Genomic DNA, 26,334 nt, shown 5'->3' with positions numbered 1-26,334 from the left:
CACAGCAGCCACATTTGGAGTGAATGTGCATGGGGCAAGGAGGGCAGCGTTCAGACTCTGAAGCAATAGCTTTTAAGACCCAGGACATCTGATGCAGACAGGTTCATGGAATGTGTATCTATTTCTTATGCCAGTTCAAAAATTAATTATGAAGATAGATGGGTTTTCAGTGATGCACAGCAGTGAGAATATTCATTTTATATTGTTGTGTAACAAATTATTACAGACTGAGTGTGTTAAAAAACCATGCCCGTTTATTAGCAACAGTTTTGTAAATTAATTATCCAGTAGGATTGGTACTCTGCTTAGGGTCTCACAAGGCAGAAATAAAAGTGTTGGCTAGCGAGGCTCTTAGCTAGAGGCTCTGGGGCAGAATCTATACCCAAGCTCATTCTAGGTGTTGACAGAATTCACTTCCACATGGCTCAGGTCCCTGGGCCCCTCATTTTCAGGTCAGCAGTGGTGGGTTGAACTCTTCTCATGCTTCAACTATCTCTGACCTCTTCCTTTGTCATATTTCTCTGATTTCAGCCAGAGAAAATTCTTGGCTTTTAAGGACTCATTTGTTTAGATTGGGCCCACCTAAATAATTCAGGATAATCTCCCTATTTTAAGGAATATCCGCAAAGTTTCTTGCCATGTAAGATTATGTAATTCATAGGTGTCATCAACTAGGATTTGGAAATTGCTTGGGAGGGCCACGTTGCCTACCCCAGAGGGTTTATGATTAAATGTTGAGCACTTGGTTAAGAAGGTATTTGCAAGAATCTCCATTATAAAGTTACAATTTTTAAAAAATGTTTACTTATTTATTTTAGAGATAGAGAGATACTTGGTGGGGGGAGGAGCAGAGAAAGAGGGATAAGCAGATTCCATGCTGATCACAGAGCCCAATGCGAGGCTTGATCCCAGGACCTCGAGATCATGACCTGAGTTGAAATCAAGAGTCAGATGCTTAATCGACTAAGCCACCCAGGCGCCCTGTTTTTAATTAATAAATGTTTATTTCCCTGATGACATCAGATATATTATTTGCAAATATCTTCTCCCAATTGATTTCATTTTGTTGATGGTTTCCTTTGCTGTGCAAAAGCTTTTATTTCACTGTAATCCCAATAGTTTATTTTTGCAGTTTATTTTTAAAAATTAATTTAAATTCAAAAGGAACATGCTCATCTGATTTGACAGAGAAATATTACAATAATTTTTACAGTTAGCAATACAGAGTTGTCAATTACATCATTATTACTACAATTAGTTATCACCTAAGATAAATCATCAACTAAGACAACTGTGATATTGTGATTTATAAGAAATACATATATTTGGTCATTCACACGACCAAAACATATTTCTGTTGTGTGTTCAGTTTTTGTCTATGGTTTCTAGTTCCTAAAACCTTTGAAGTTTCCTACAAGGGCATTAAAGTATCTTGTGTTGTGATAATTAGATGAGCTTGGAAATGCCTTAGATATATGAGGATGGGGGCAGGGTGCCAGGAGAACCAATCATGTGTTAGAGAGATGGAAATCTCAGTCCTGCTCCCTGGCCTCTGGGGAGGGGAGAGCAGTTGAAGGTTGAATTGACCAATGGCCTGTGACTTAGTCAATCATGATTGTGTAATGAAACCTCTATAAAACCCCAAAGGTTTGGAGAACTTCTGGGCTGGGGAATGCTTGGAGATGCGGGGACAACATGTGCCTGGAGAGGACATGGAAGCTGCTCCTCCTTTCCCCAAACCTCATCCACTGTATCTCCTCACCTGGCTGTTGATAGTAATAAATGTTTCCCCCAGTTCTGTGAGGCACTCTAGTAAATTAAGGGAACCTAAGGGTGGGGCGGGGGTGAGGTGGAGGTTGTTAAAACCTCCAAGCTGTAGCGCATTGGTCAGAAGCATGAGTAACAGCCTGGGGTTTGCCACTGGCCTAGAGTCTGAAGTGGAGGGTGGCGGCGGGGAGGCAGTCTTGTGGGTTGGAATTCTTAACCTGTGGAATCTGATGCTATTTTCAGGTAGGTAGCGTCAGAACTGAGTTGAATTCCCTGACACCCTGCTGATGTCCCAGAATTGCTTGGTGCTGTGTGCCTGATGGGGGGACATGTCCCTCCCCCACAACATTGGGATTGGGTATAGGAACCTTAAAAGAACAACCACTCTGAATGATAGGTTTCTTTTGCAGGTTATTTTGTATCTAGAATACCTCTTTATTCCTCCCAAGATCTGATATATAGTAAGAAAGAAGGGACAAATGGTTATAGATGGCCACAAATCTCCATACTGCCCAGGAAAACAAGATTGATATTGTGAAGTTCTCAATTTAATGCCTTTATCAAATTGGATTCCTTCCTCGAGTTTTTAATGTAAAAAACACATCTCTCTTCCAGATCTCCACGGGAGGAGGATATTCCAACTCCTTTCTTGAGATGCTTTACTTAATTGCTATGATTTGCGTTTTTAAAGCCAGACTCCAAAATTTCATTTATTTTAGGACTTCCATTCGTTAGTGTTATAAGCAAGAATCAGATTTGTAGACATCAGATTTACTAGGAGAAGTGATTGAAGACTGTTTATTTAATGACAGTGAATTACCTGGACATATAGCATTCTCTATAATGGTAAATTAAACTTGCATACAATTTTGTTATTATATTCTCTTTCTAGTCCCCAAATGACAGGTAATATCTTAATTAATCGTCATAATCCTTCCTAGGATGGTGAAAGTGAATCTCTGTGTATAATACTTTTGGATTAACTACAACTACAAAAATGCTAAATTAACCAGAACACCTTCTACCGCTTCACTTTTAGGAAAAAAGGAGCAAATGATACCAAGACAAGCTCATAACAGAGATCTAATCACCAAATGTGTATGGATGAAAATACAGGTACAAATGAATTTCTTGTACTCTTTTGGATCTGCATCTAAATTACTGTATAATGATTACTAGTACTTAAAATGTCAAAGTAGAATGCAGAATCAGCAAAAGACTGAGCAATCAAATTTTCAATAAGTGTTAAACACTTTAGAAAAACTTATTCCAGGTGTTTCACAGTATCCTAGGTTTTGGGAGGTAGAAATATGGGGAAAAAAAATGTCTCTGCATGAGAGGGATAATGACCTCAGCCACCATTTATCCACTTTTGGCAAACTCATGCACTATGAACGCATGGGGGAAGAGCCATTCTGTGAAAGAGAGACTTCCTTCCCCTGTATCTTCAAACCCTACTCAGGAGATTCCTTCTATTTCTTTGTTTCAACTGAACCTAGACAGTCTTCTGAGAACAAGCTTCATCTGTCAGCCTGTCAAATGGGGAATATTTACACTCCAAGTGGCTCCAGAGTTCAGTGGACCAGTGTCCTCCCCATTGCCACTGTCAGGTCACTACTCCTTCCCTCTCTGGCTAGTCTTCTGTACTTTGAAACTTGTGCTTCATTCCTTGTGCCGGTCTTCACCTGACTTCTAGTCATATCTTCTTCACTGATGCTTCTGTGGTCAGCTCCCTACCCCCTGCCCTCCCACCTCCATCCATCAGCGTACATGACTTTATGTCCATATGAATGAACTATTTATCTCTCTAGTGAATTACCCACTCTTCCTCATCCATCCATTGCATGCTATGGAACTTGGCAGTTCTTGAAACTACTCCATTTCTGAATCCAATGGTGCAAACATCTAGCATTCATTCACAACCCTCCTTTCCTTCAACTTGCTTTGTTAAGTACTCCACCACAACTATTCTTCTGCTAGGTACTTGAGTTGACTTTCCCTTCCATTTCTCCATCAATTTATGAATCTGTTCATCAATTGTTCCTTTCTACCCATTTTCTTTCTATTACTTATAGATTCTGGAATCCCTCTTTTCAATTATTTTCCTGCAAATTATCTCCCAACCCTAGATGAACCATATGTCTTCTCCCTGTATGCACCCTGGCTGTTGAGAACAACTGGGGAAACCTCTACACATTAATGGTCAGTGACCCGACCCAGGTCATCATTACTACTTGGCAGCCTGGTCTTCAAATTGTTTACAAAATCTCTTTTATTCTTTTCAAATGTTCAGCTTTGTCATTCTCAGGTACATTTGCTTCCCATTTTACTAGAAAAATGGAATCCATTAGATGGAAACTTCATGCAGTCAACTGTTTTCCCTCTTCCAACAAAGGCTAACCCTTCGACATGTGCTCTGTACTACATCTCCTCAGGGTTTTCTCAGGCATACTAATTATTTTCTCTCTTATTTTATTTCAGTCTCTTTCTCTCAGCACTTATGCTTCTGATCAGTCTCATTATAACAAAGAAGTCAAATCAAGAAGCCAGCCAATTCTCCCCCACCCCCAACAACAACAACAACAAAAGTCTGGAAAACACATACTCCTCTAGCTACTACTGCTCTCCTGCCCTTAGTTCTCAGATCTCTGGCCTGAGTTGTCTACAGTGTCTTTCTTTATCCTCAGCCACTATTCTCTTCAGAAACCCTCTAATTTACCTTCTGTCTCAGCCATTCCATGGAAACGTTATTGTCAAAGTCATCAGTTATCTCCATATCACTTAATTCAATGTACTATTTTTCTTTTTTTTTAAACTTTTATTTATTAAGTAATCTCTACCCCAATATGAGACTTGAACTCATGACCCCAAGATCAAGAGTTGCACGTTCTACTGGCTGAGCTGGCCAGGTGCCCCTCTATATATTATTTATAGTCCTCATATCACACCACCTCTTAGAATCATTCCACCAAGTTGACCACTCTCTCTTTTGAAACTCTTCCCTTTGGCTCTTATGATACCGCACATTCCATTTTCCCTACCCTACTCTGACTCTTCTCTTTACTCTTTGCCAAACACTTCCCCTCCACCTGCCTGCAAATGTGGGAGGGCCCTGGGGCACTGTCCTACCCTCTCCTCATTCCATGTTCTGCCACCAGGCAATCCCATCCATGCCCCTGGGTTCAATTGCTACCTATACTCCCAACAACTTAAATTCTGTCTTCTACCCAGATTTCTCTTTTGAATTGTTCACTTGCTATCTCCATCTAGATGCCCCTCAAACACCTCAACTCAAGTGCACCTAAAACTGAACTCATGATTCATCCTCTTTCCCTAAAGCTTCTCTTCTAGAAGATGCTTCTACCACTTACCTAGTTCCATGAACTATACACCTTGGACTTGTTCTTGACCCCCATTCCTGCTTCTTTGATTAGATGAATGCTTTCAATATAATAGAGTAAATATAAAGATGGGAGCATAAAAATTACAAAATGGAACAAAGATAAGTGACATTTTATCTATCTGAGGGAGTCTACCAGTGTAGCTGCTATTGGGTGAGTTAGATTGTGACCTTGGACACAAAAATTCAACAATCTGGTCTTCATTTCACCTTCTCTCTGGCTGGTTCTTTTCTTTGTCTTCCTGAGACCAATGCCCTTTGGAGAACCCAGTTTAGCAGCTCTCACTTTCCCTGAGCTATCAGTGGAGCAATAAATCCGTCCATTAGTTAATCTAGGTTCCCCGCTCCCCCCACTGCTGTGACCACAGGCCAAGTTAACATTTAGGTTTTTCTATAAGACAATGTAAATCCGGAAGCTTGGTTCCCTGTACAGGAAAAAGGTGGGCAGGGACCAAATCACAAGGAGTCTTGTATGACATATTAATTAAGAAGCACAGGACTTCACTTTGTAATTGCGGGAAGCCTCTGAAGTTTTTAAGTAGAAAATGGATACATGAGGAAACAAACTCATGCCTTTAGTTCTTTCTCTTGGACTCTCCTGCCCCCTGTTTATAGAAAATTGTGGAAATAGTCATCCACATAAAATCCTAGTGTAAGCTTCCCTACCTATACACCACAGCAGTGTATTGCATAATTTTTAGAAAAAAGGAATGTCATGTTATCAAAATTACATTCAGTAAATTACTATACTTCTAACATGTTTATCTGCCACCACTATAATAAGCAAGGTTTTTGCTTCCAAAACATTTGCTGAATATATTAGCTATGTCCTAAGGATACCAATCCTAGGTCACACTTGCTCCTTTTCCTATAATAGCAGGAGTAAGTAGTTTGTTGTCAGAAAGGCTTTGCATAAGTCTATGCAAGAGTGGACCACTGTGCTGTGTCCTTGTCGCCTGGCACGGAGCAAAGCAAGCAGGGCTTTGTTCTCTTTCCAGATGGGCTATCAACCCCTAGACAAACCGAAGTCCTTTTATGCTGATATTTTAAAGCCTCAGCTGCTTCCCAACTCAGTGCTGGAGTTTGGCAAGATCCTGCTGTCTGTCGAAAAGCACCCTGATTCCAAATAAATATCTGTATGAAATGTGGAATGAATGTGTGCTACAGTGATATTTCTTTTTGTAGCGGAGGAGCTGGGGCTGAGCAGGCTTTGGAAGGCAATGGTAGGTGAGTGAGACCGCTGAACCTCCGGGTTTTATTCCAGAAACAACTCTTCCACAAAGCATTCCTCACGTGCCAGCAGCTCGGGCTCTGACAGCCCAGGCGGTTCCTTGGGCGGAGCTCCAGCCCAGTGTCTGTTCTCTGAATTCTCGCCCCCTGGGTGTCTCCCAGGCCCACTGGTCCGCTGCCTCTTGCTCACATTTCGCAAAGACCTTCTTTAACTCTCTTTTTTGGGGGTCAGTCCGGAGTGGGCGTCGGTTTACATTTACATTTCCTTGCCGTCATGTCCTTGAGTCCTCCAGAGTTAAGGGTATTTGTATAGAATTACTGGCTTATAAAGATAATCCTCAAAAAAAAAAAAAGATAATTCTCTTATATATATATATGAGAGAATTTTATATATTATATATATAACATATAAAATTCTTATTGGGGTTATTAGCCATCTCCCTTTTGAGTCCATTTACCAGTTAAAAAAAAAAAAAAAGTCCACTATGTTATGAACCATACTACTATATCTATGTGGGTCTGTTTCTTTCTTTTTTTTTTTTTAATTTCTTTTCAGTGTAACAGAATTCATTGTTTTTGCACCACAACCAGTGCTCCATGCAATCCATGCCCTCTCTAATACCCACCACCTGGTTCCCCCAACCTCCCACCCACCGTCCCTTCAAAACCCTCAGATTGTTTTTCAGAGTCCATAGTCTCTCATGGTTCACCTCCCCTTCCAGTTTCCCTCAACTCCCTTCTCCTCTCCATCTCCCCTTGTCCTCCATGCTATCTGTTATGCTCCACAAATAAGTGAAACCATATGATAATTGACTCTCTCTGCTTGACTTATTTCACTCAGCATAATCTCTTCCAGTCCGGTCCATGTTGCTACAAAAGTTGGGTATTCATCCTTTCTGATGGAGGCATAATACTCCATAGTGTATATGGACCACATCTTCCTTATCCATTCGTCCGTTGAAGGGCATCTTGGTTCCTTCCACAGTTTGGCGACTGTGGCCATTGCTGCTATAAACATTGGGGTACAGATGGCCCTTCTTTTCACTACACCTGTATCTTTGGGGTAAATACCCAGTAGTGCAATGGCAGGGTCATAGGGAAGCTCTAGTTTTAATTTCTTGAGAAATCTGCACACTGTTTTCCAAAATAGCTGCACCAACTTGCATTCCCACCAACAGTGTAAGAGGGTTCTGTGGGTCTGTTTCTAAGCTGTTTGGTCTCATTGATCTGTTGGTCTATTTCCAAGGCAATACTTTATTGTTGTTGTTGTTTAAGATTTATTTATGTATTTATTTGAGAGTGAGAGTGAGAATCAAAGTGAGAGAGAGTGAGGGAACATGAGAACAAGGAGATGGGGAGAGGGAAAGAGAATCCTCAAGCAGACACCCCGCTGAGGGCAGAGCCAGAGGTTACCATATTAACAAAATAAGGGAGAGAATAAGAACGGTAATAAATACTATCCCAGGACCTTGAGATCATAACCTGAGCGGAAATCAGGAGTCCCACGCTTTACTGACTAAGCCACCCAGGTGCCCCAATAGTCTATTGTTTTAATTAGTATAGCTTATGATGAGTGTCTCCATCTGGTAGGACAAGACCCTATGTTTATTCAAAATTGTCTTGACTCATCTTGGTCTCTTAAAGTTTGATAAGAATGATGTAATCATCTTGTCAATGACATGAATATTTGATATTTATTGGAATAGTAATAAGTTTACAGATTTATTGGGAGATATTCAGTATACTTATATTGACTGTTTCTTTTGCAGCCTTCAAAAAAGATTTGCAAATTTCTTCATGAAGGTCTTGCATTTCTTTTATTAGATATATTTTTGCCTGAAGGTGTTCTGTGGTTTTGTGGTCAGCTTGAATGAAATTCTTTTATTTTACATTTCTAGTTGAATCTTCCTAATCTATAGAAATGATTTTGATTTTGGAATATTGATCTTGTGTCCAGAAATCTTGTTTTTAATTCTAATTAGTTTGTAGAGTTTTAGTGTTTTGTTTTGCTTGTTGTTCTTGTTAAGATTTCACTAAAGTACAATGTTGAATAGTAAGTGAGAGCATCCTTTCTGGGGTGTCTGATTTAGATGAAAATATTTCTCAAATTTCACCCCCAGTAAGTTGTTATTATAGATATTTTGGTAGCTAGCTTTTAATAATATTAGGAACATCCCCTTCTCTTCCTTCTATATTAAGAGTATTTATCATGATTCGGTATTGAATTTTAGTGAATGCTTTCTTAGTATTTATTACCGTTCTTATTCTCTCCCTTATTTTGTTAATATGGTAAGTCACAATTATAGACTTCCCAAATCTAAAACATTTGAGATTTACCCTGTCTACTTTGCATTATGAGACATTTTACCTATCAGATTGGTAAAAATCTGAGGGTTTAATAACCTACTCTTATTGTTGAGGTGATGGGAAAATGGGCTTTATAATGCATTGTTTATAGAATAATAATTTGTACAAATCCCATGGAGAGCAAATTGGAAAACATCTATTAAAATCTGCAGAATTACAAGTGCACAGATTCTTTGACCTAATGATCCCACTTTCAGAGATACATCCCTCAGATATTGCATGTGTGTGAAAAGATGGGTGCACAACTTTATTCACGAAAACATCATTTATAATAACAACAACAGATGGGACACAATCAAACTGTTAACTTGTAGGAAACAATCTTTGCTCTAACCCTTAGCAATTTGGAGGCATCTGCCATGCTTCATGTGTCATCATCAACACTAGATCCTCATAAGCATCTCAGATTTAACATGTTTGGCACACAGTATGTTCTCAGTTAATATGTTGAATAAATTAATGTTTCTCCCCTCTCCTGCAGCTTTCCCTACCTCAGTAAATGTCTCCATTGGTCATTTGCTCAAGCCATAACATCGAACCCCACATCCGACCCATCCTCAAGTTCTATTAGATTTCCAAGACCCACCTCTGCTCCCCTGCCCTGATTGGACTCTCTGTCTTCTGTCATTGGTCTCCTTGCTTCCCCTCCTGCCTGTCTCCAGTCTACATTGCAAGAAGCCTGACTGATCTTCATGGAGCAAAAGTGGGAAGACTTACCTCCTCCAGTCAAAACCTTTCAATGCCTCCCATTCTTCCTATTCTTTAGCTCACCTTCATGGCCCTGCATGGTCTTCCCAAGCCTTACCTTGCAGCCTCACAATGCTCCAGCTATATCCTTTCTGTTTTCTCCAGTACATCAAGTTTTGGTACCTTTGTCTGGAACTCTGTCCTCCCCATTCATGGTGGACTCCGTTCATCCTACAGATGTCTCTTCATCAGGAGCCCTTCCTTAGCCCCCAATCTATAGTGGTCTTGCCACTGTAGTCTCTCCTAGTACCCCACTCCCTTCCTCCAGAGCCCTCATTACATTGCAGTCATACATTGGCTATTCTGTTCCTGAGATGGTCTGATGAATCTCCCTCCCTTGTCCCCTGAGCTCCGTGAGTACCCAAGCTTCTGTCTCTTTCATCCCCAGCACTTCAACACTCAACAGATGTTTGAGAATGGCTGAGTGTTAGTGTTGTATTTAGCTTCATTTACTTCAGTCTTGTTCTGTATATCATTTTTACATGTGCAGCCTGATGTCACCTGGCCCCCTCTGTCACCTGTGGTCACAAGTTATTTCCAAACTCCTCCTGACACTTCAGAGGGAGGTCACCAGCTTGAAAATTTGCCCAAGATTGCTTGAGGTCTCCAGACGACCAGTATCTCATCTCTTCAAGACAGGGTCTGAGCATGCAGCCACCTTGCTGAAGGCCCCCTGGCTCCTGTCCCAGCTCGTGTTGGGGCTGCTACCACTGGAGATGTCTGGGGGTGCTTGAAACACTATCACATGGGCTGTGAGCTAGCTTTAGTTTGCATGGCTGGCTTCCTCGGCTTGATGCCATGCAATAAGTAATCTAGCTTCCAGTGGCTTTCACTTGATATTTCAAACGTATTTTCTATGTTGACACATCTTCTTTCACCTTGTAAAAGAGTTGTCTAATATTCAGTCAGTCTTCAAATGGCTCCCTAAAAGTTCTGTGATTATCATTTATAAGAATATTAATAATTAAACAAAAATCAAAGCCTTACTGATTCCATTGTATTTGTACAAAAATGCTAAGAATCTCTTGCCCTTCTTCTCTCCTTTCATAAGCTAGACTGATTTTAAGAAATCTGTAGAATAATGAATGCTGTACTTTTTCTGTTCCAACAATTTCTTGAAAGATGATTCCCTCTTGCTGGGGAATATGCAGAAATTAAGTTGGGGATTTTCCTACCATTCTCCCCAGAAAATGTCCCTCCCAGTAAGTAAAAACCTACTTACTATTTCCCTTCCATATTCTTATATGATTACTGAAAATGTATTTTACTTCTGTCTCTTCTCATAGAATTAAAGTTTAAAAGATTTTATTGTTAAGGAGTTCGCTTTTCAAAGGGTAAATGTTAAATTGTAAAATGGAGGCAAGGTTTGACTGAAATTCATTCAAGATTTGGAAGTATTCTAAGCACTTGAAGTAATTCTCCATGCTTTGAAATAATTTAGTATTTTTAATTAATTAGTTAATTAATTTTTAAGATTTTATTTATTTATTTATTTATTTATTTTTTTTAAGATTTTATTTTTGAGTAATCTCTACATGAGGCTCAAACTCACAACCTTGAGATCAGGAGTTGCACCCTCCACTGATTGAGGCAGACAGGTACACCTAATTTAGCATTTTAAATATCAGACATTTCATCTTGTTCTTGAAACCAGTCTATGAAAATTGCAATTCCTGGTTATTCCTATCTCTTCCTTACTGCTTTCTTAATCACTTGAAGGCAAAGAGGGTGGCAGTGGGGGCTTTGATAAGAATTGATAGCCATGTACCGGGAGAAGTTGGGTAAATGAAAGAAAAGGCCTAAGAAGAGCATGTCATTATTTGCTTAAGCCTTCTCCACTTTGTGAATTTATGGAGGAATTCTGCACTCTATGAAGCTTATTCAAGGTAGGGGGAGAGAGGGCAAGCTAAGGAGGAAACATTCATATTCTCTCTTTTCTCCAGATAAAGTTTCAGAATCATGGCAGGAGATGTGTTATGGTGCAGTGGAATCATCCACATAGGTTTGAAATTGTGTGCATGTGTATGTGGGGGTGGGGTTCCTGCTGACACACTTGAACAGGAACAGTGAGGACAGGCTGCAAGCCTCCTGCCCTCAGCCACATCCAGTGTGATCCATGAGTGAGTGCACAGCTTTGGTTGGGGAGCTGTCTAGGCCAATGACCCCAAGATAGAGCTCTTGACAACCCACCTGTAATGCAGGGTGTGCATGGGATCCAGATGTTGCCTCAAGCTAGACATGCAGGAAGTGAGAGGACAGCTGGACCAGAACAGGCGACTACTGAACAGGGACTCTATGACCAGTGGCTTTGCTGGGGTCAGCAGTAACTTGTGTCATTCACACTATGGCACTCCACGGCCAGCAGAGGAGGATACTACCCAGACTAGCCATCCCACCCACATGAAGCCATGAAGACTACCAGTTCCCCATACCCTTATCCACCTTTAGAAGGATCAGAGGGAGGCAGGGAATAGTTCTGTCAAGGTTCTGAACTTTCTTTTTATTTTATTTTATTTTTTTATGATTTTATTTATTTATTTGTCAGAAATAGAGACAGAGAGAGGACAAGCAGGGGGAGTAGCCGGCAGAGGGGGAAGCAGGACCCCAGCTGAGCAGGGACTAGATTTCAGGACCCTGGAATGGTGACCTGAGCCGAAGGCAGACACTTAACCCACTGAGCCAATTAAGCTTAACCAACTGAGCCAGGCATCCCAAGGAGCTGAACTTTAACTGACCACTTATTAGGAAGAGATAATTTATGCCAGAAGTCATAGGCAGAATAAATTCAGAAATTAGTTTTGTCTCTCCTTTCCCAGCCAATATTCAGCATGCTATGTGTTTGTAATACTGTACCAGTTATATAATTATAGCAAAATGTGTAAAAGTCCTTTTTTGGGGGGTACAATGGAGATGATTTTGAATAAATTTAAAATTTCTTGCTAAAAAATAAAATACAATTTCTTGCTTTGGTTTTTTTTTTTAAGATTGATTTATTTATTTGGGAGAGAGACAGATTGAGAGCGAGCACAGGGCAAGGTGGAGGGGAGAAGCAGAGGGAGAGGAAAAGAGAAACTCAAGCAGACTCTGTGCTGTTCATGGGGCCACCCAGGGGCTCTATCTCACGACTCATGAGATCAGGACCTGAGCTGAAACCAAGAGTCAGACACTTTACCAACTGCGCCACCTAGGTGCCCCATCTTGCTTTGGTTTTTAATTAAAAAATTTTCCCAAGTATATATTAAGCATCCCATTCCTTAATTCATATAGCATACTAAGTCCTTGGGACTGATCATAATCTTCCTTTGCAGTTTTGTTTTCTGAAGCCAGAATATTGTTCTCACATAGGCATCAGACTCTGATAATCAGGGCGAAGTCTTGTCTCCTGTCTCTCCCATGTTGAGTTCCTTAAAGGAGACAAGTGCAGACCCTTGCTCACAGCTCTGACTGACAAGAACTGAAGGACTGTTCTGTTTCCCCAGTACTGACCTGCATCCACTCTTCACTTCACAGAGCCTGTACCCATTTCTATGTTTGACTTCCTGTGATGCCATAAGGAGTACCTGGCTGCAACATGTCAGCTCACTACGTGCATTGTCTTTCCTTGCCAGAGGACTGTCTGGGACAAGGGTCACATGCCACTTCTATTAACTAACACATATTCCAATTCTCTTTTAAGAAAACATGGTGGAAAGGAAGGAAGGATGGATGAAAGAAAGAAAATCCATTTTATATTTCGGGTTCTAATATCCACCTGCAGTCTCCTTAGGGAATAGAGAAGCTATATGTAAAAACAGCTGGTGGTTATATAGAGATGCTAATGTCATCTCTAGAATGTGTAATTAAATGTGTGTGTTGACTAAAGCTTGCTAATTAATTTGCATGAATTAAGAAAAGATATAGTGGGTTCACAGAGTCTTTAAAATTTTTTTTCTAAAGAACCTAGTTTTATAACTTTCAAGGTCATTTGGGGAGGTCCCTTTCTGTGTTGCCCTTCTCATTGAAAAGATACTGTTGTTTAAGCCAGAACAGAGGTCCCTATGAGGACATCTGGAGACAGCACTTGTGGGAGACATCTTTGTTCATTCTCTCATTTTAATCATGTGTCAGGTGTCAGAACATTGTTCTGAAACAGGCATTCAACAAGGACAGAAAATTTAAGGAAGCAGGGAAACAGTAAGGGTAAAGTAAAGCTTCCAGATGCTTCCCTAGAATTATGTACAGCACACCAAGTTCAAAGCATGAAAGAAGGAGTGATAATTTCTCTTTGGGTTAAGGGATGCTCTGGAAAGGTTCTAAGAAGTGACCTGCCTTTGGGCAAAGATGGTGGAGTTGTTTTCTGTTTAATTGTTGGGTGGGAAGGAAGCAGGGGAGTCCTATGGATCAAGCTCCAAAAGCTTGAAATAATCCTACCTCCTGGGAACTGGGTCCAGCTGGTTTGGGTTGGATGCACACACCAGGGAAGAATCTCTTCTTGAATAAAGCCTTATTGTTAAAGAAAAAAAAAACAACAAACTCCTTATGGACTTTTGCCTACATTTCATTGGCCAGAACATGATCACATGGGAAGCTGTACATATTTAACTGGGCCTATCACGGTACCAAACAAAATCCAAATTTGCTATTGAAGGGAAGAGTGGATATTGGGCAATCAACTAGTCATACTGACTGTGATGGGTTTGTTATTTTATTATTATTATGATCTTGGAGCATTTACTTCTTCAGCCTTCAGTTTCCTCATCTCTAAAATGGAGTGAGTAGGGGACTACCTAAAATGATTATCTTGAGAACAAAAAATAATGGATATAAGGATCTGGGACATAGCAGTTATGCAATAAATAATGTAGGAGGGGGAGGTTCTTGCTCCTATCCCTTTGGTTCCTCTCCTTCACTCCCTTTTTCTCCTTCTTCAAATATCTGCCTTATTTTCCCTCCTCTAAGTTTTAGGGTATATGGAAACATCTGGGAAGTGTGGAGACTATATTTTATAGTTTCTAATTAAAATTCTTCATCCTGCCAGATAGTTCATATTATATTTGCTCTTCAATTAGGTGATATCTTTTTTGAAAACATCATGTAGTTATAATGATTTGTCTTTAGCCATTAATGTAAATAAGGATGTAATTAATGCTTGAATTAAATGTCATCAAAGATACATACTGAGATTCTTGAGAATGTGTCTGGAGAAGTCCAGACGTAGAATTAGGTCATTTGAATTCTTGATGAAAGGGGGATAGAATTTATTAAGTAAGTGATTTACATAAGGTTGAGCTCTAGGTTCTTTATCCACTCTATTTAATATTTTCAAAGGCTCCCTGAGGTATTATTATCTGTTTGTTCTTCCTCTCTGTTATGTTTGTGTCCCTAAAATTCATATGTTGAAATCTAATCTCCAATGTGATTGTGTTAGGAGGTAGACATTTGGAAAATGATGAGGTTATGAGGGAGAAGCCCTAATGAATGGAGTTAGTATCCTCATTAAAAGAGACCCTAGAGAGCTCCATTGCTCATTCCACCATCTGAGGACATAGCAAGAAAAATGTCATCTCAAAAATAGGTCATCTTCTCACCAGACACTAAATCTGGCAATTTGATCTTGGACTCCCAAACCTCCAGAACTGTGAGAAATAAATTTCTATTGTTTGTAAACCACCCAGTTAGATGAATAAATTGAGCATATTTATTCAAATTGTATTTGCTTGCTTGTAACTGAAATAATAGTGGTTAAAATGAGGTGGAAGTTTGACTTTTCTCTCATGTAAAAGATGTCCAGTTTTAATGAAGATGTAGATTTTTTAGAGGTTAGCCAGACTGGCTCTTGGTTAAGGGACAGTCAAGTTGTAACCCAGCTATCCTACGACCAGAAGTTGGAGTTTTGACCACAATGCAAGCTGCATCCTGTAGGTAGATATATAAGAAGATTCAAATGTTTAGGTATTAGGAAGCCCCCTAAATTAAAATACATTTAATTTATAATGTATTGTGAAGAAGTGCCTGGATTGGACTTGTTTATTAAATGTCACACTATCTTAAAAAAAATTAAAAGGATGTTCAGTGTTCAAGAGTTAAACTTAGAACAGCAACTCCACAAGTCAATGGACTCAGGCTCCTCTAGTCTTTGTGCTCTTCCGTGGGGCTTCCTCTGAGGTGCTGAACCATGATCCAAGATGGCTGCTGTGCCCAAGACTAGATTGCTAGATGGTAGTTTGTGCCCATTTTTAACTTCACTAGATAATATCAAATTGTTCTGGAAGTCACAATCTTTTCAATCACATAAGGAACATTTAAAAATATTGACTATGAACTAGGCCATAAAGCAAACCTCACACATAAAGAGTCATTATCATACACGCCACTTTCTCTAACTAGAATGCATTAAAATTAGAAGTTAATTTACACTTGGAAATTTTGCGACAGTTTTTTATAAATAATGGATGAATCAAAGAACTCAGCCATATTTAACATGGAGTAAAAATGACTTACATGAATATCTGTGGTATCCAGCTAAAGTTGCACTTAATGGAAAAGTTATAACCATAAAAATCTATGTGAGAAATGCTTGACTCAAGAATAGAGAGGGGAACCTGGCTGGACGAGTCAGAAGAGGGTGTGACTCTTGATCTCAGGGTCGTGGGTTTGAGCCCCCTGGTGGGTGTAAAGATTACTTTAGAAAAAATAAACTTTAAAAAAATAGAGAAAAAAACATGGACGTAAACCTAAAAAAAACTTGAAGAAAAGAAATAATACCTACAAAAGCTAAAAAACTAGAAAAAATAAGAGCAAAGACAAACAAGAAAACCAAGAGTTTGTTTTTGAAAAGAGTAATAAAGTAGGATAACTGCTGCCAAGATGACTGAAGAAAAATGAGACAAGATGCAAATATATGATATGAACTATAAAGGGGGCTATAACTATAAATTTATCACAGCTTTTAAAAGCTGAAAGTATGCTATAAATAATGTATATATCTATAAAATGTAAGTAAATTGAATAATTTTCCAAATATGTAAATCTGAACCATATGTAAGACATGGTCCTGCATTTTATTAACTATATATTTATATGTAAATATTATCAAAGAAAAAAATGTTAAATATTTTGTAAGTGGTTAACTATGGGATACAAATTTAGGAACTTTTATTTTTATCCATCCAAGTTTTCTGATTCTCAACAGTAAATATAGATTTTAAAGCCCACTAAGGGCTGGTTGAGGAGGGATGGAGAAAGCCCGTGGAGTTCACAGGATGCTCGGAGTTCACATTCTCATGTCCCATCATGCACCTCTTGCTCTGACAGGGAGGTCCAGGCCACTGTGCTGTGTGACATTCCCAAACCCATTCTTTACCCTTCCTTCTTCAGTGAGCTGTTTCTCCAACCTACAGGTTTTCTTACCCTAGGACAGAGACCCTTGCTTCTATGCAGCCTTATCCCATTCCCCTGGACCATCTCCAGTTGCCCAAAGTCCAGGCTTTTTTGGGGAGAGAAGGGCTGAGCACAGGGGGCACAGATAGTGTTGGGCCTGGTCAAAGGACACAGGATGTTGGAGTCGCACAGACATGGATTCATACTCCTTGCCTGCCTCTTTCTGCTTTCTGAAGTTGGTCCGGTCCCTTAGCTTCCCTCCTCTTCAGTTTGTTGGTGATAATGGCCATGTTCTAAAATGAGGTAAAGAGCCTAAAGCAACCACCATACAATGGGTGCTCAGTAAATGTGAGTTCTCACCTCTGCTGTTAGTTATTTGTCTGTAGTTATAACTAATTTTCTAGTAAGTCTGGAGTGTTGGAAAAGGATAATTCACCTGTGTGCTGCTGTTGCTTAGCATGTGGGGCTCAGCATTCCTAAACTGGAGCATGGTTGGGGCAAAGAGTTGGAGAGGCAGTGCATATTCCCAATTAATCAGGTTACCCCAGCTAAATGCTGTATTTCCGCTCCCAGGAGAAACAGTAGCCAGCACTTTTCCACAGACTATAAACACTTCACTAAGGGAAAGAGGGTATGAATTTTCAGCTGATTGCCCCAGAAGAATGTCAGTGTCCTCGGAAGAGAACTGCTTTTCCTTTAAGGAACCACACAGAGGATAGCAGAAAGTGAGGCTGCCCCCTGCTGGACATAGTAGGGGAAGGCAGAGGGTGAGAAAAGTCATGGAACGAGAATTTGAGAACTTTCTCTTGATGTGCTGGGGGAAGAGATGGCTGGATGAAGGTCTGGACAGGCATGGGGTTGGACATGGCATCGCATCAGGTGGGTGGGAATTGAGAATTCAGTCAGAACAGGAATTCAGAGTCACGGGAGACTTTAACTCTCCCTCTGACCCCTGCTAGTCATTCTTAAAAATTTGGGACACGTGCTAGATCTTCTGCTATTTCTGATGAATGCCTGAACCATTTGGGAAAAGAGGATTCCAGAAAGCTGGAGGAACTGGCGGATGTCCAGGTTGGCTGTGAAAAGTTAAGTAACATTGTCTCCATGTGCTGGGAGTCTAAAGAAGTAAGTCCTGCAGGTTTGTCCTGGAGTGTTTCAACATTTCCCCTGAGAGCAGAAACTTGAGCTGAACTTTGCCACATTGTGCAGGACTTGGGTAAGAATCTGGCATATCTTTAAGGGTCTGATTGGGTCTTATGATGAATCAGACCCTAAGAATCAACCTTAGTTTCTCATTGGTCTAAAAATGCCTGTTTGTGTGAAGGGTTTCTTTGGGTACTGCTAACCATATCCTTCTCTGCAAATTTAGACATTCCTCTTCTAAGAGGCTGCTGCTCCTCCCACCTCTCTGGCTGCCTCTGCTGCTCCTTCTTCCCTTGACCCTCTCCTGGCAGTTTGAAGGTAGGCCCACTACCCCTCCTGGGAGCCTTCACTTGCCTGGCTACTCACTCAGTTCATACTCACCACATCCATTCCCAAGGTTGTGCCTCTTCCATAAGGTGAGGGACTGTAAAGATGAAGACCATAGCAGCTGTGGTTTGGATGCTCACTTCCTAGTGAATGTCCTGAGAGCCCTCAACTCACAGTATCCCAGATAATGAGATACTCTCCTTGCCTCTCATCTGTTTAGACTACTAATGGTCTGATGGCATGACAATGTTCCCAGTCACTAGGACTAGATCCTTCATGGTGACAGGTAACTCCTGTCCTGCCTCATCACCTGCATCCAGCCACCCTCTCATCTCCCACACTGTACTACAGGCAGTGTGGGCTCTTGGGGGGGACTTTAGTTGACCCCTCTGTGTCTTTCTTAGGTATCAACCATTCCCATCCCTCCACAAACTCTTATCTTTGTCCAAACCTTAGGGTGAGATGTAATGTTTGTCCCTATGATGCTTTACCTAATTCCTCAGCCCAGCATATTGCCCCTCTCCTATGGACCCTCTACACAGTTTACCCACATATTCTCATGTTGCACAGGATGCTTTCTTTGTATCCTCCATCTACACTGTGAGCTCAGTGTCAGCAGGATGTTTATCTGATTCTTGCCCTTTACTCCCTCAGGGTCTGGTATATAATTGGGGCCAATAAGTAGGTTTTGTGGCCATCAACACCCTTTGTTTATCCTTGCCTATCTCCCCAGCTTGTGGATAACTTTCTTGAGGACTGGACTAAGCATGATTCAGCTCTGTGTGGCAGCAGCTGAGCATTGTGCTGGCTTGACCTAAGTATAAGTGTTGAAGTGAATGGTTGAAGGTAACCCCATTAATCACTTAGTGTTTACTGTACCTCGAAGAACTGTAACATTAAAAGATTTGGATAAAGCAGGGGAGCCTTTATCCAAATGATAAAGAGGGGCTAGAGATGGAGATGGAACTCTAGGAGAATGTAGTATGACAGGAGAGGAAGACTTTAGATAAAGAGAGGAATCAAAGAAGAAGACAACTGGTTTGACAGCATGGAGGTCTTTTTTTTTTTTTAAAGATTTTATTTATTTATTTGACAGACAGAGATCACAGGTAGGCAAAGAAGCAGCCAGAGAGAGGAAGGGAAGCAGGCTCCCCGCTAAGCAGAGAGCCCGATACGGGGCTCGATCCCAGGACCCCGGGATCATGACCTGAGCTGAAGGCAGAGGCTTTAACCCACTGAGCCACCCAGGCGCCCCAGCATGGAGGTCTTTGGGAGGCTATGGAGAATGATTTTTCTTTGGGTGGAAGGAGCACAAGCCATTTTGGAGTACACAGAGGAGGAGAGGTAGAAATGGAGAAAAATAGTATCAATAATTTTTCAAGTACTCTGCCTATAGAGAGGAGGAGTTATAGAGAGGGGAAAAGATATAAAAGTGGGATTGAGAGGGACTTTTCTTTTACAACGGGATACACCAAACTGTATATGAAAGCTGAAGGAGTGGATAAAGAACTAAGAAAACTTAACTACATAAAAAATATTTTTGCATGATACAAGCAGGTAAAACTCCTGGAAAGAACATTTGCAACACACCTAATAGGTGTAATGCATGGTTTGGACTATACAAACTGAGATGCAAAAGAATGTTATTTTATTTTCTTAACTGCATTCAACTTGCTCCTCAGCCCTCATTTCTGTTTGCAGAAGACAGCCCCATCAAAAAACACAACAATTAGAATATCCTCTCAGTGTAACTTAGTTGTTTTTAATGTATTCATCCCTAAAGCCCAGATCATCTTTTCTATCTTCAAAGAATCCATCCCTTCTCGGTGCTTCCCTCGACTTTTGTACATACTTCTCTTGATCACCATCACATGGTAATTACATACAGCACAACTGTGTGTCCAACTTGACCTTGGATTTGTTGAGAGCAAGGATATTCTCAGGGTCTAATATATGCATGTTACTTGTGTATATTTGTTGACTCTTGTCAGTTAATAGTCATTAAGTCCCCTATGTGCTACAGTGTTTGTAGTATTAGGTGGGACTATTTCTGCATTTGCCACATTCCTAAAAAGCATGTTGCAGTAATTAAACTATTTATTCCTGCTTGGGAGTTTTTTCAAGTCTCAAATTTCTCTTTGATTCCTCCTCCATCCACTCCTCCTCTTTCTCCTCTTTCTTTTTAACTGAAATAAGCTGAAATAAACAGAAAGATGCACAAAATTTATGTGTGTACTCACTGAATTTTTTTTTTTTTTTTGAGGGGGAAGGGGCAGAGAGAGAGGTGGGAAAGAGAATCTTAAGCAGGTGGGAAAGAAAATCTTTTTTTTTTTTTAAGATTTTATTTATTTGACAGAGAGAGATCAGAAGTAGGCAGAGAGGCAGGCAGAGAGAGAGAAGGAAGCAGGCTCCCTGAGGAGCAGAGAGCCCGATGCGGGGCTCGATCCCAGGACCCCGGGATCATGACCTGAGCTGAAGGCAGAGGCTTTAACCCACTGAGCCACCCAGGCACCCCGGGAAAGAAAATCTTAAGCAGGCTCCACACCCAGCACAGAGTCAGAGGTGGGACTCGATCTCACTACTTGAGATTATGACCTGAGCCAAAACCAAGAGTCAGATGCTGAACCAATTGAGCCACCCAGGTGCCCCAAAGTGAAATTTGACATGTATGTGCACCTAAGCAATCCCTCTCAGACCCAGATCCAGAACATTTTCTGGCTTCCTTGATGCCCCTTCCTAGCTTCTCCAAACAAAGCTATGCTCTGATTTCTAACACCATAGACTAGCTTTGTCTGTTTTTGAACCTCATGTAGATTGAGTCATACACCTTGCATTCCTTTGTTTCCAGCTTTTTTTGTTCAACATGATGTTTGTGAGATGCAAACATATTGATCATTCTTTTTCATGGCTATGATGTAATTTTGTCTGAATGGTGATTATGGTTTTAGTACCAAACTAGTATTACTATTATTATTACTTTAGAGAAAAAGCCTTTCCTAAACCTAGACTAATATTTTGCTATAGATATGTTTGGTTTTATAATATTTTTTCCTACCCTAAATGGGTCATTAAAACATAAATGAAAAATTATTCATTTTCAGAAAACATGATTAACAAGTATGCAAATAAAAATAAACCCTTAATTTAGTTCCTTTCCACAGAGTTGGGCAAGACATTGATCTTCCAGATTCAGGGTTTAAGGCAAGGCTGAATGTTAATTTTGGACTATGGAAATAGCAGGTAGTAGGCTTCTTGAGTAGGAAGCTCCCCGCCTGATGTGCTGTTTTATGTCTCCCCATCACTACTTGCTACAACGATTTCTAGTGAGATGAGTCAGAAAACGACTAAGGAGGGTCCCAGACTCTCCAAGAACCAGAAGTTTACAGAGCACTTCAGCATACATTGCTGCCCACCATTCACCTTCCTCAACTCCAAGCGTGAGATCGTGGATAGGAAATACAGCATCTGTAAAAGTGGCTGCTTTTACCAGAAGAAAGAAGAGGACTGGATCTGCTGTGCCTGCCAGAAGACCAGGTAAGTGGTCTGCACCGCCCACTCAGCACCTGGCTGGGTACTGGCCTGTGGTCTCTCAGCAACACGCCCCCTTCCTGTTCCGTTCCGCGATTTCTGGGCTGCTCTTCCCTTAATGCCCTGCAGTCCGCTCCCTGTTAGGTTCTGCCACTGGAAGGTACTGAAGGGCCATCGAAAGGCGGGAGGGGGAGCAGGGCCTGCCTCCCTGTTTCCAGCTCCTGTCAGTATCCCTTAAGCAGCAGCAGAGAGCCATGGCGCCAGCCTCCAGCTTCTTTTGGCCCCCTCAGCACCAGACGCCGTGCAACGTCCCCTCAGAGGCCCAAGCTCCAGCCAGCTGCACCCCCCGCGGTGGTCAGAGCACCAGCCAAGCCACGGTCCCCTCCAAGGTCTGAGCGTCAACCACGCCCCCGCCCAGAGGTCCGACCACCACCAGCCAAGCAGCGCCCCCCTCAGAAGTCCAAGCAGCCAGCGCGCAGCAGCCCCCAGAGAGGGCCAGGCACCAGCCGTGGGGGGTCCCCCATCAAAGCTTCTAGGTTCTGGTAACACCATCTCTTCCCTTTTGTTTCCCCAGCCCTAAGGTTAGTAGTTGCCTTCTGTGTTTACTAACATCTGGGTTACCTCAGTGGCCCTCTCTTGACCTTACAAACCTGTGTCAATTCCCTGCATTAAATCCCCTTATTGGAAATACCTAGTGTGGCTTGTTTTCCTCATAGAGCTGCCGGTACAGTACTTCAGATGGCAGTATCCATTGCTTCTTTTGTCTAGGAGGACTGCAATTAATTAATATATCAACTCAGAGTATCCGCCCCAGTAACAGATTGTGCGACTGAGGCCATCCATTGCTGTGCCTCAGAGAGGAGGAAGAGTGACTCTAGGGATATCTGTGCATGTGTAAAAATGCATGTGTAAAAACAGAGAGATTTAGCCAGTTCATTTATCCATCCTCCTGACACACTTCATCTGATGTTAATCTTAGTGGCAAGATCATTCATCCATTTATTTAGTCACTCAACAAACTTGCTTGCATACCAGAGTTCCATATCTCATGCAGGGGATGGGAATACAGCAGTGAACAAGCTAGGTTGTGACTCACCAGGGTGAAACAAGAGAATAGTTGGTCGAAGTGTAGGGCAATATTGCCTTAATATTGTCATAATCAGTAAGTACACTGGGCTGTAGGAGCCTGGAGCAGGCTGCTCATCTGGAGCCTCACAGAGGAGGTTAGGCTAGGGTAAGCAGAGAAAAAAAGGAGGCTGTGCAGAGGGAAAAAGTAAGCCAGAGACATGTTTATCTGTCCCATCTGAGACAGGTCAGGTTCTTCCTCCTCCTCTTCCCCCCTCCTTCTCCTCCTCCTTCTTCTCCTTTTCCTTCTCCTTTTCCTCCTCCTTCTTCTTTTTTCCTTCTCCTCCTCCTCCACTTCCTCCTCCTCCTCTACCTCTTTCTCCTCCTTCTCTTCTTCTTTTTTTTTAAATATATTTCAATTTTAGATCAGTTTTAGGTTCACAGCAAAATTGAGTGGAGGGTACAGAGATTTTCCATATACTCCCTGCCCAAGCACATGGCAGGCCAATCTTTTAGTCCTTTTTAATATTTGGAAATGAAACCGTTTTTCGGGTTAATAGTGGGTGCTCATTGTATTTGAGATTCTCATACTTATTCTGCATAGCATGTTACTATGTGTGCATGTCATGCACTGTTTACCAGTTTAGGATGCAGAAGAATCAACTCAGGATCATGTTAGAAATACCCCCAGAGGATCTAATTCCTTGGGTCACGGATGAGGTCTGGAGATATTTATTTCCAAAAAGCAGCACCTCCATCCCAACATAGTGACACATGTGGCATGCAGACCACCGTTTGAGAAGCACTGATGCTTCCATCCATAATAAATGATCCACATTATCTGTAATGTGCAATAAAGACATGTGGAAGGGGCCATGTGTATGACACCAAAAGTGCAAGAATTAAAAAGATGCAAGATCAGGTGAGGTTAATTTGTGAAGGAGGTAAGAGGCTGCCATCTTTAACCCTGGAATAGGAAGTTGTATGCCGGGTTACCTAGTCATTAATCAAGATGTCCCAGGGAGCCTGAGTCCAAGGGTGATGGCCAGGTAAGTTATGTGGGACTGGTTAGGAAGTGTGAGAAGCAGAGCAAACTAATTGGATACATGGCAGGTCATCTGTGGGGGTGGCTTCAAGCCACCATTTGCAGTGAGTTGTGTGATGGCTGCTTGGGCGGCTGGGAGTTCAAGCAGGACACAGATGGAAGACCATGAAAGCTGACTTCATCTGTCTGCACCCATCCTGCTGGTTTTATCCACCTGAACTCCAGAGACATCCTGATGTTGGTGTAACTTGATTCCCCAAGTTAACTGTTCTTATTAGGTTTCAGGCTATCCTTGCCTCCTCAGTCCTTTTTGTTTACTGGTACAGGGGACCTGAAAACCCCTGTTCGTAATGGTCCACAACACTGAGGGTGCACCATCTGAGCCCTTCTCGAGACACTCATTTTAGCAGCAACAATGCAAGGGCAGGCAGTTCATTGGGGCAAGGAAGGTAATTGGAGGGAAGTGTGACAGGAAAGGAAGAAGCTGACTCTATGTTATCAAACCAGTTCTCACTGTGGGTTCCTGGGGCTTAATCCTGCTAAGGAGCCCTAGAAGCCAGTGTAAGATGTGCACTCAGTTTTCCTATCTAAGCAGTAGGTGAAGGAACTGGGTTATTTATACACCAGGTCCTGTCAGTCATTGGTCAACCAATGCTACTTCAAGAGTGGAAGTATTAATTTCTTGACCCTTTGGCCTACCAAGCAGTTGGCAAAGTGGGCTACAGCAGCAGGAAATAGCCCACAGAAAGAGAAAAGCATCTGGAAATTCAGCCAATGTGCATACAGTGGTAAGGGCAAGGAATCGTAGACTAAGCCCCAATAACATCTGCTCTAATGGCTTCCCTATGCTCTTTGTGCTGCTTTACTTGATGAATGCTGAACCCTGTCTTTATATCAATGGTACTGTCTGTTAAATTTATTGACTATTCACTCAGTCATTAATTTTTTTGTACTCTTGCCTTCCATGACCCTCCTGTTTCATAATTCTCTTTGTGGACTTTCCTTCTGTCCTTATTGTGAATCTTTCCTTTCCTGCTAATTGATAAACCTTGGAATCTGCTGGGGTTCCATCCTGAGCCTGCTGCTTGGGAGATTTTTCCTTCTTTCATGACTAGCACACTGATGACTTTCAAACCTTACTCCAGCCCTAACATTAAACTCACATTTGGCCTGTTTGCCCAGCAGATCACTCTGGATGTTGCCAAACCCAGCTGTTTCCACCTGACTGCATTCCCATGAAGATGTGCTCATTCTCTCATTTCATCTCATTTCACCCGTGTTGAAAACCTAACCACCATCTTAACTTTCAAACATCCCCAACAAATGACGGCTAATTTTACTTCTAGAATTTTTTTTTAAACTATAACTTAGAATATGCTAAGAGTTGATGAGAAGGTGTATGGACATGAGGGTGAGACTGAAAATAAAAGAGGGAGAATGGAAATTGGTGATAGAGTAAAGCTCCTTCACAGTATGTGTGGAGACTGGCCTTTGATGGGAGCAGGAAAAACCATTCAGTTTTGCAAAGGAGAGAGAGACACATTAATGGTCATTATGATGAAGGCAAGTTCTACCCAAGGATGAAAGAGCTGGGGGTAGTTGAAAAAGTTAGGGTAGGTTTTGAATACCAGAGACCAGGCTGGGAAAAGTACTGAGGGATAGCTGAGCTCTGATCCTTGGAGCTGCATCTGAATCTTTTGTTCTTATGGAATTTATTCTCCAGTGAGGGAAACAAATTATCATCTCCACAATTGACGGTGGAATCATTCAACTCCACATCAAGTCTGCTTTTCTTACAGCTTGCTTTGTCTAATGTTCCCACAACTGTTCTTAAACTTCACTGGGTGTCGTTAGTGCTCTGACCCTTGTTTTTCATTCTCCATTCATTAGACTCCCTTTTTCCCTCTGGCATTTTGATTTTTATATTTATTATATTGTATAGTACTGTGTTGTATTAGAGATTAGCCAATTTATTTAAACTAAAAAAAAAAACCCAGCACTCATTTCTCCTGCCCCCTACTCCCCACCCTCCACTTTTGGCAACCATCAATCCATTCTCTTTATTTCCCTTAGTGTAATGCCCTTGAGGCATATCCATGTTATTGCAAATGGCAGGATCTCATTCTTCTTTATGACTGAATAATATTCCACTGTATATATAAGCCACAGTTTCTTTATCCATTCATCCATTGATGGACACTTAGTTTGTTTCCATATCTTGGCTATTTTAAATAATTCTGCAATGAACATGGAGGTGCCTATGTCTCTTTGAGTTGGTGCTTTCATTTTCTTTGGGTAAATACCCAGAAATGAAATTGCTGGATCATATAGCTGTTTTATTTTATATTTTTTTGAG

General features: G+C 41.3%; 1 protein-coding gene across 3 annotated transcripts in view; it reads left to right on the top strand.

The window, feature by feature from the left end:
- MOBP (myelin associated oligodendrocyte basic protein) overlaps positions 1 to 26,334 on the top strand; it is a 49,998-nt gene that overhangs the window by 4,132 nt on the left and 19,532 nt on the right. Inside the window, exons 2-4 of one of the 3 annotated variants that reach the window (XM_047739962.1) lie at positions 2,807 to 2,883; positions 21,665 to 21,874; positions 22,159 to 22,404. In XM_047739962.1, the coding sequence (XP_047595918.1) occupies positions 21,669 to 21,874; positions 22,159 to 22,404 (452 nt within the window). In that variant the 5' untranslated portion in view covers positions 2,807 to 2,883; positions 21,665 to 21,668. Of the gene's footprint in view, positions 1 to 2,806; positions 2,884 to 21,664; positions 21,875 to 22,158; positions 22,415 to 26,334 lie in introns of those variants that run through there. The other 2 variants (XM_047739970.1, XM_047739981.1) reach the window with 2 other exon arrangements.

The sequence above is a fragment of the Lutra lutra genome, chromosome 1 (genome assembly GCF_902655055.1).
Source record: "Lutra lutra chromosome 1, mLutLut1.2, whole genome shotgun sequence".
NCBI classification, from domain to species: Eukaryota; Metazoa; Chordata; class Mammalia; order Carnivora; family Mustelidae; genus Lutra; species Lutra lutra.
Note: the sequence above shows the minus strand (reverse complement) of the source record. Positions and strands in the feature narration are given on the sequence as shown.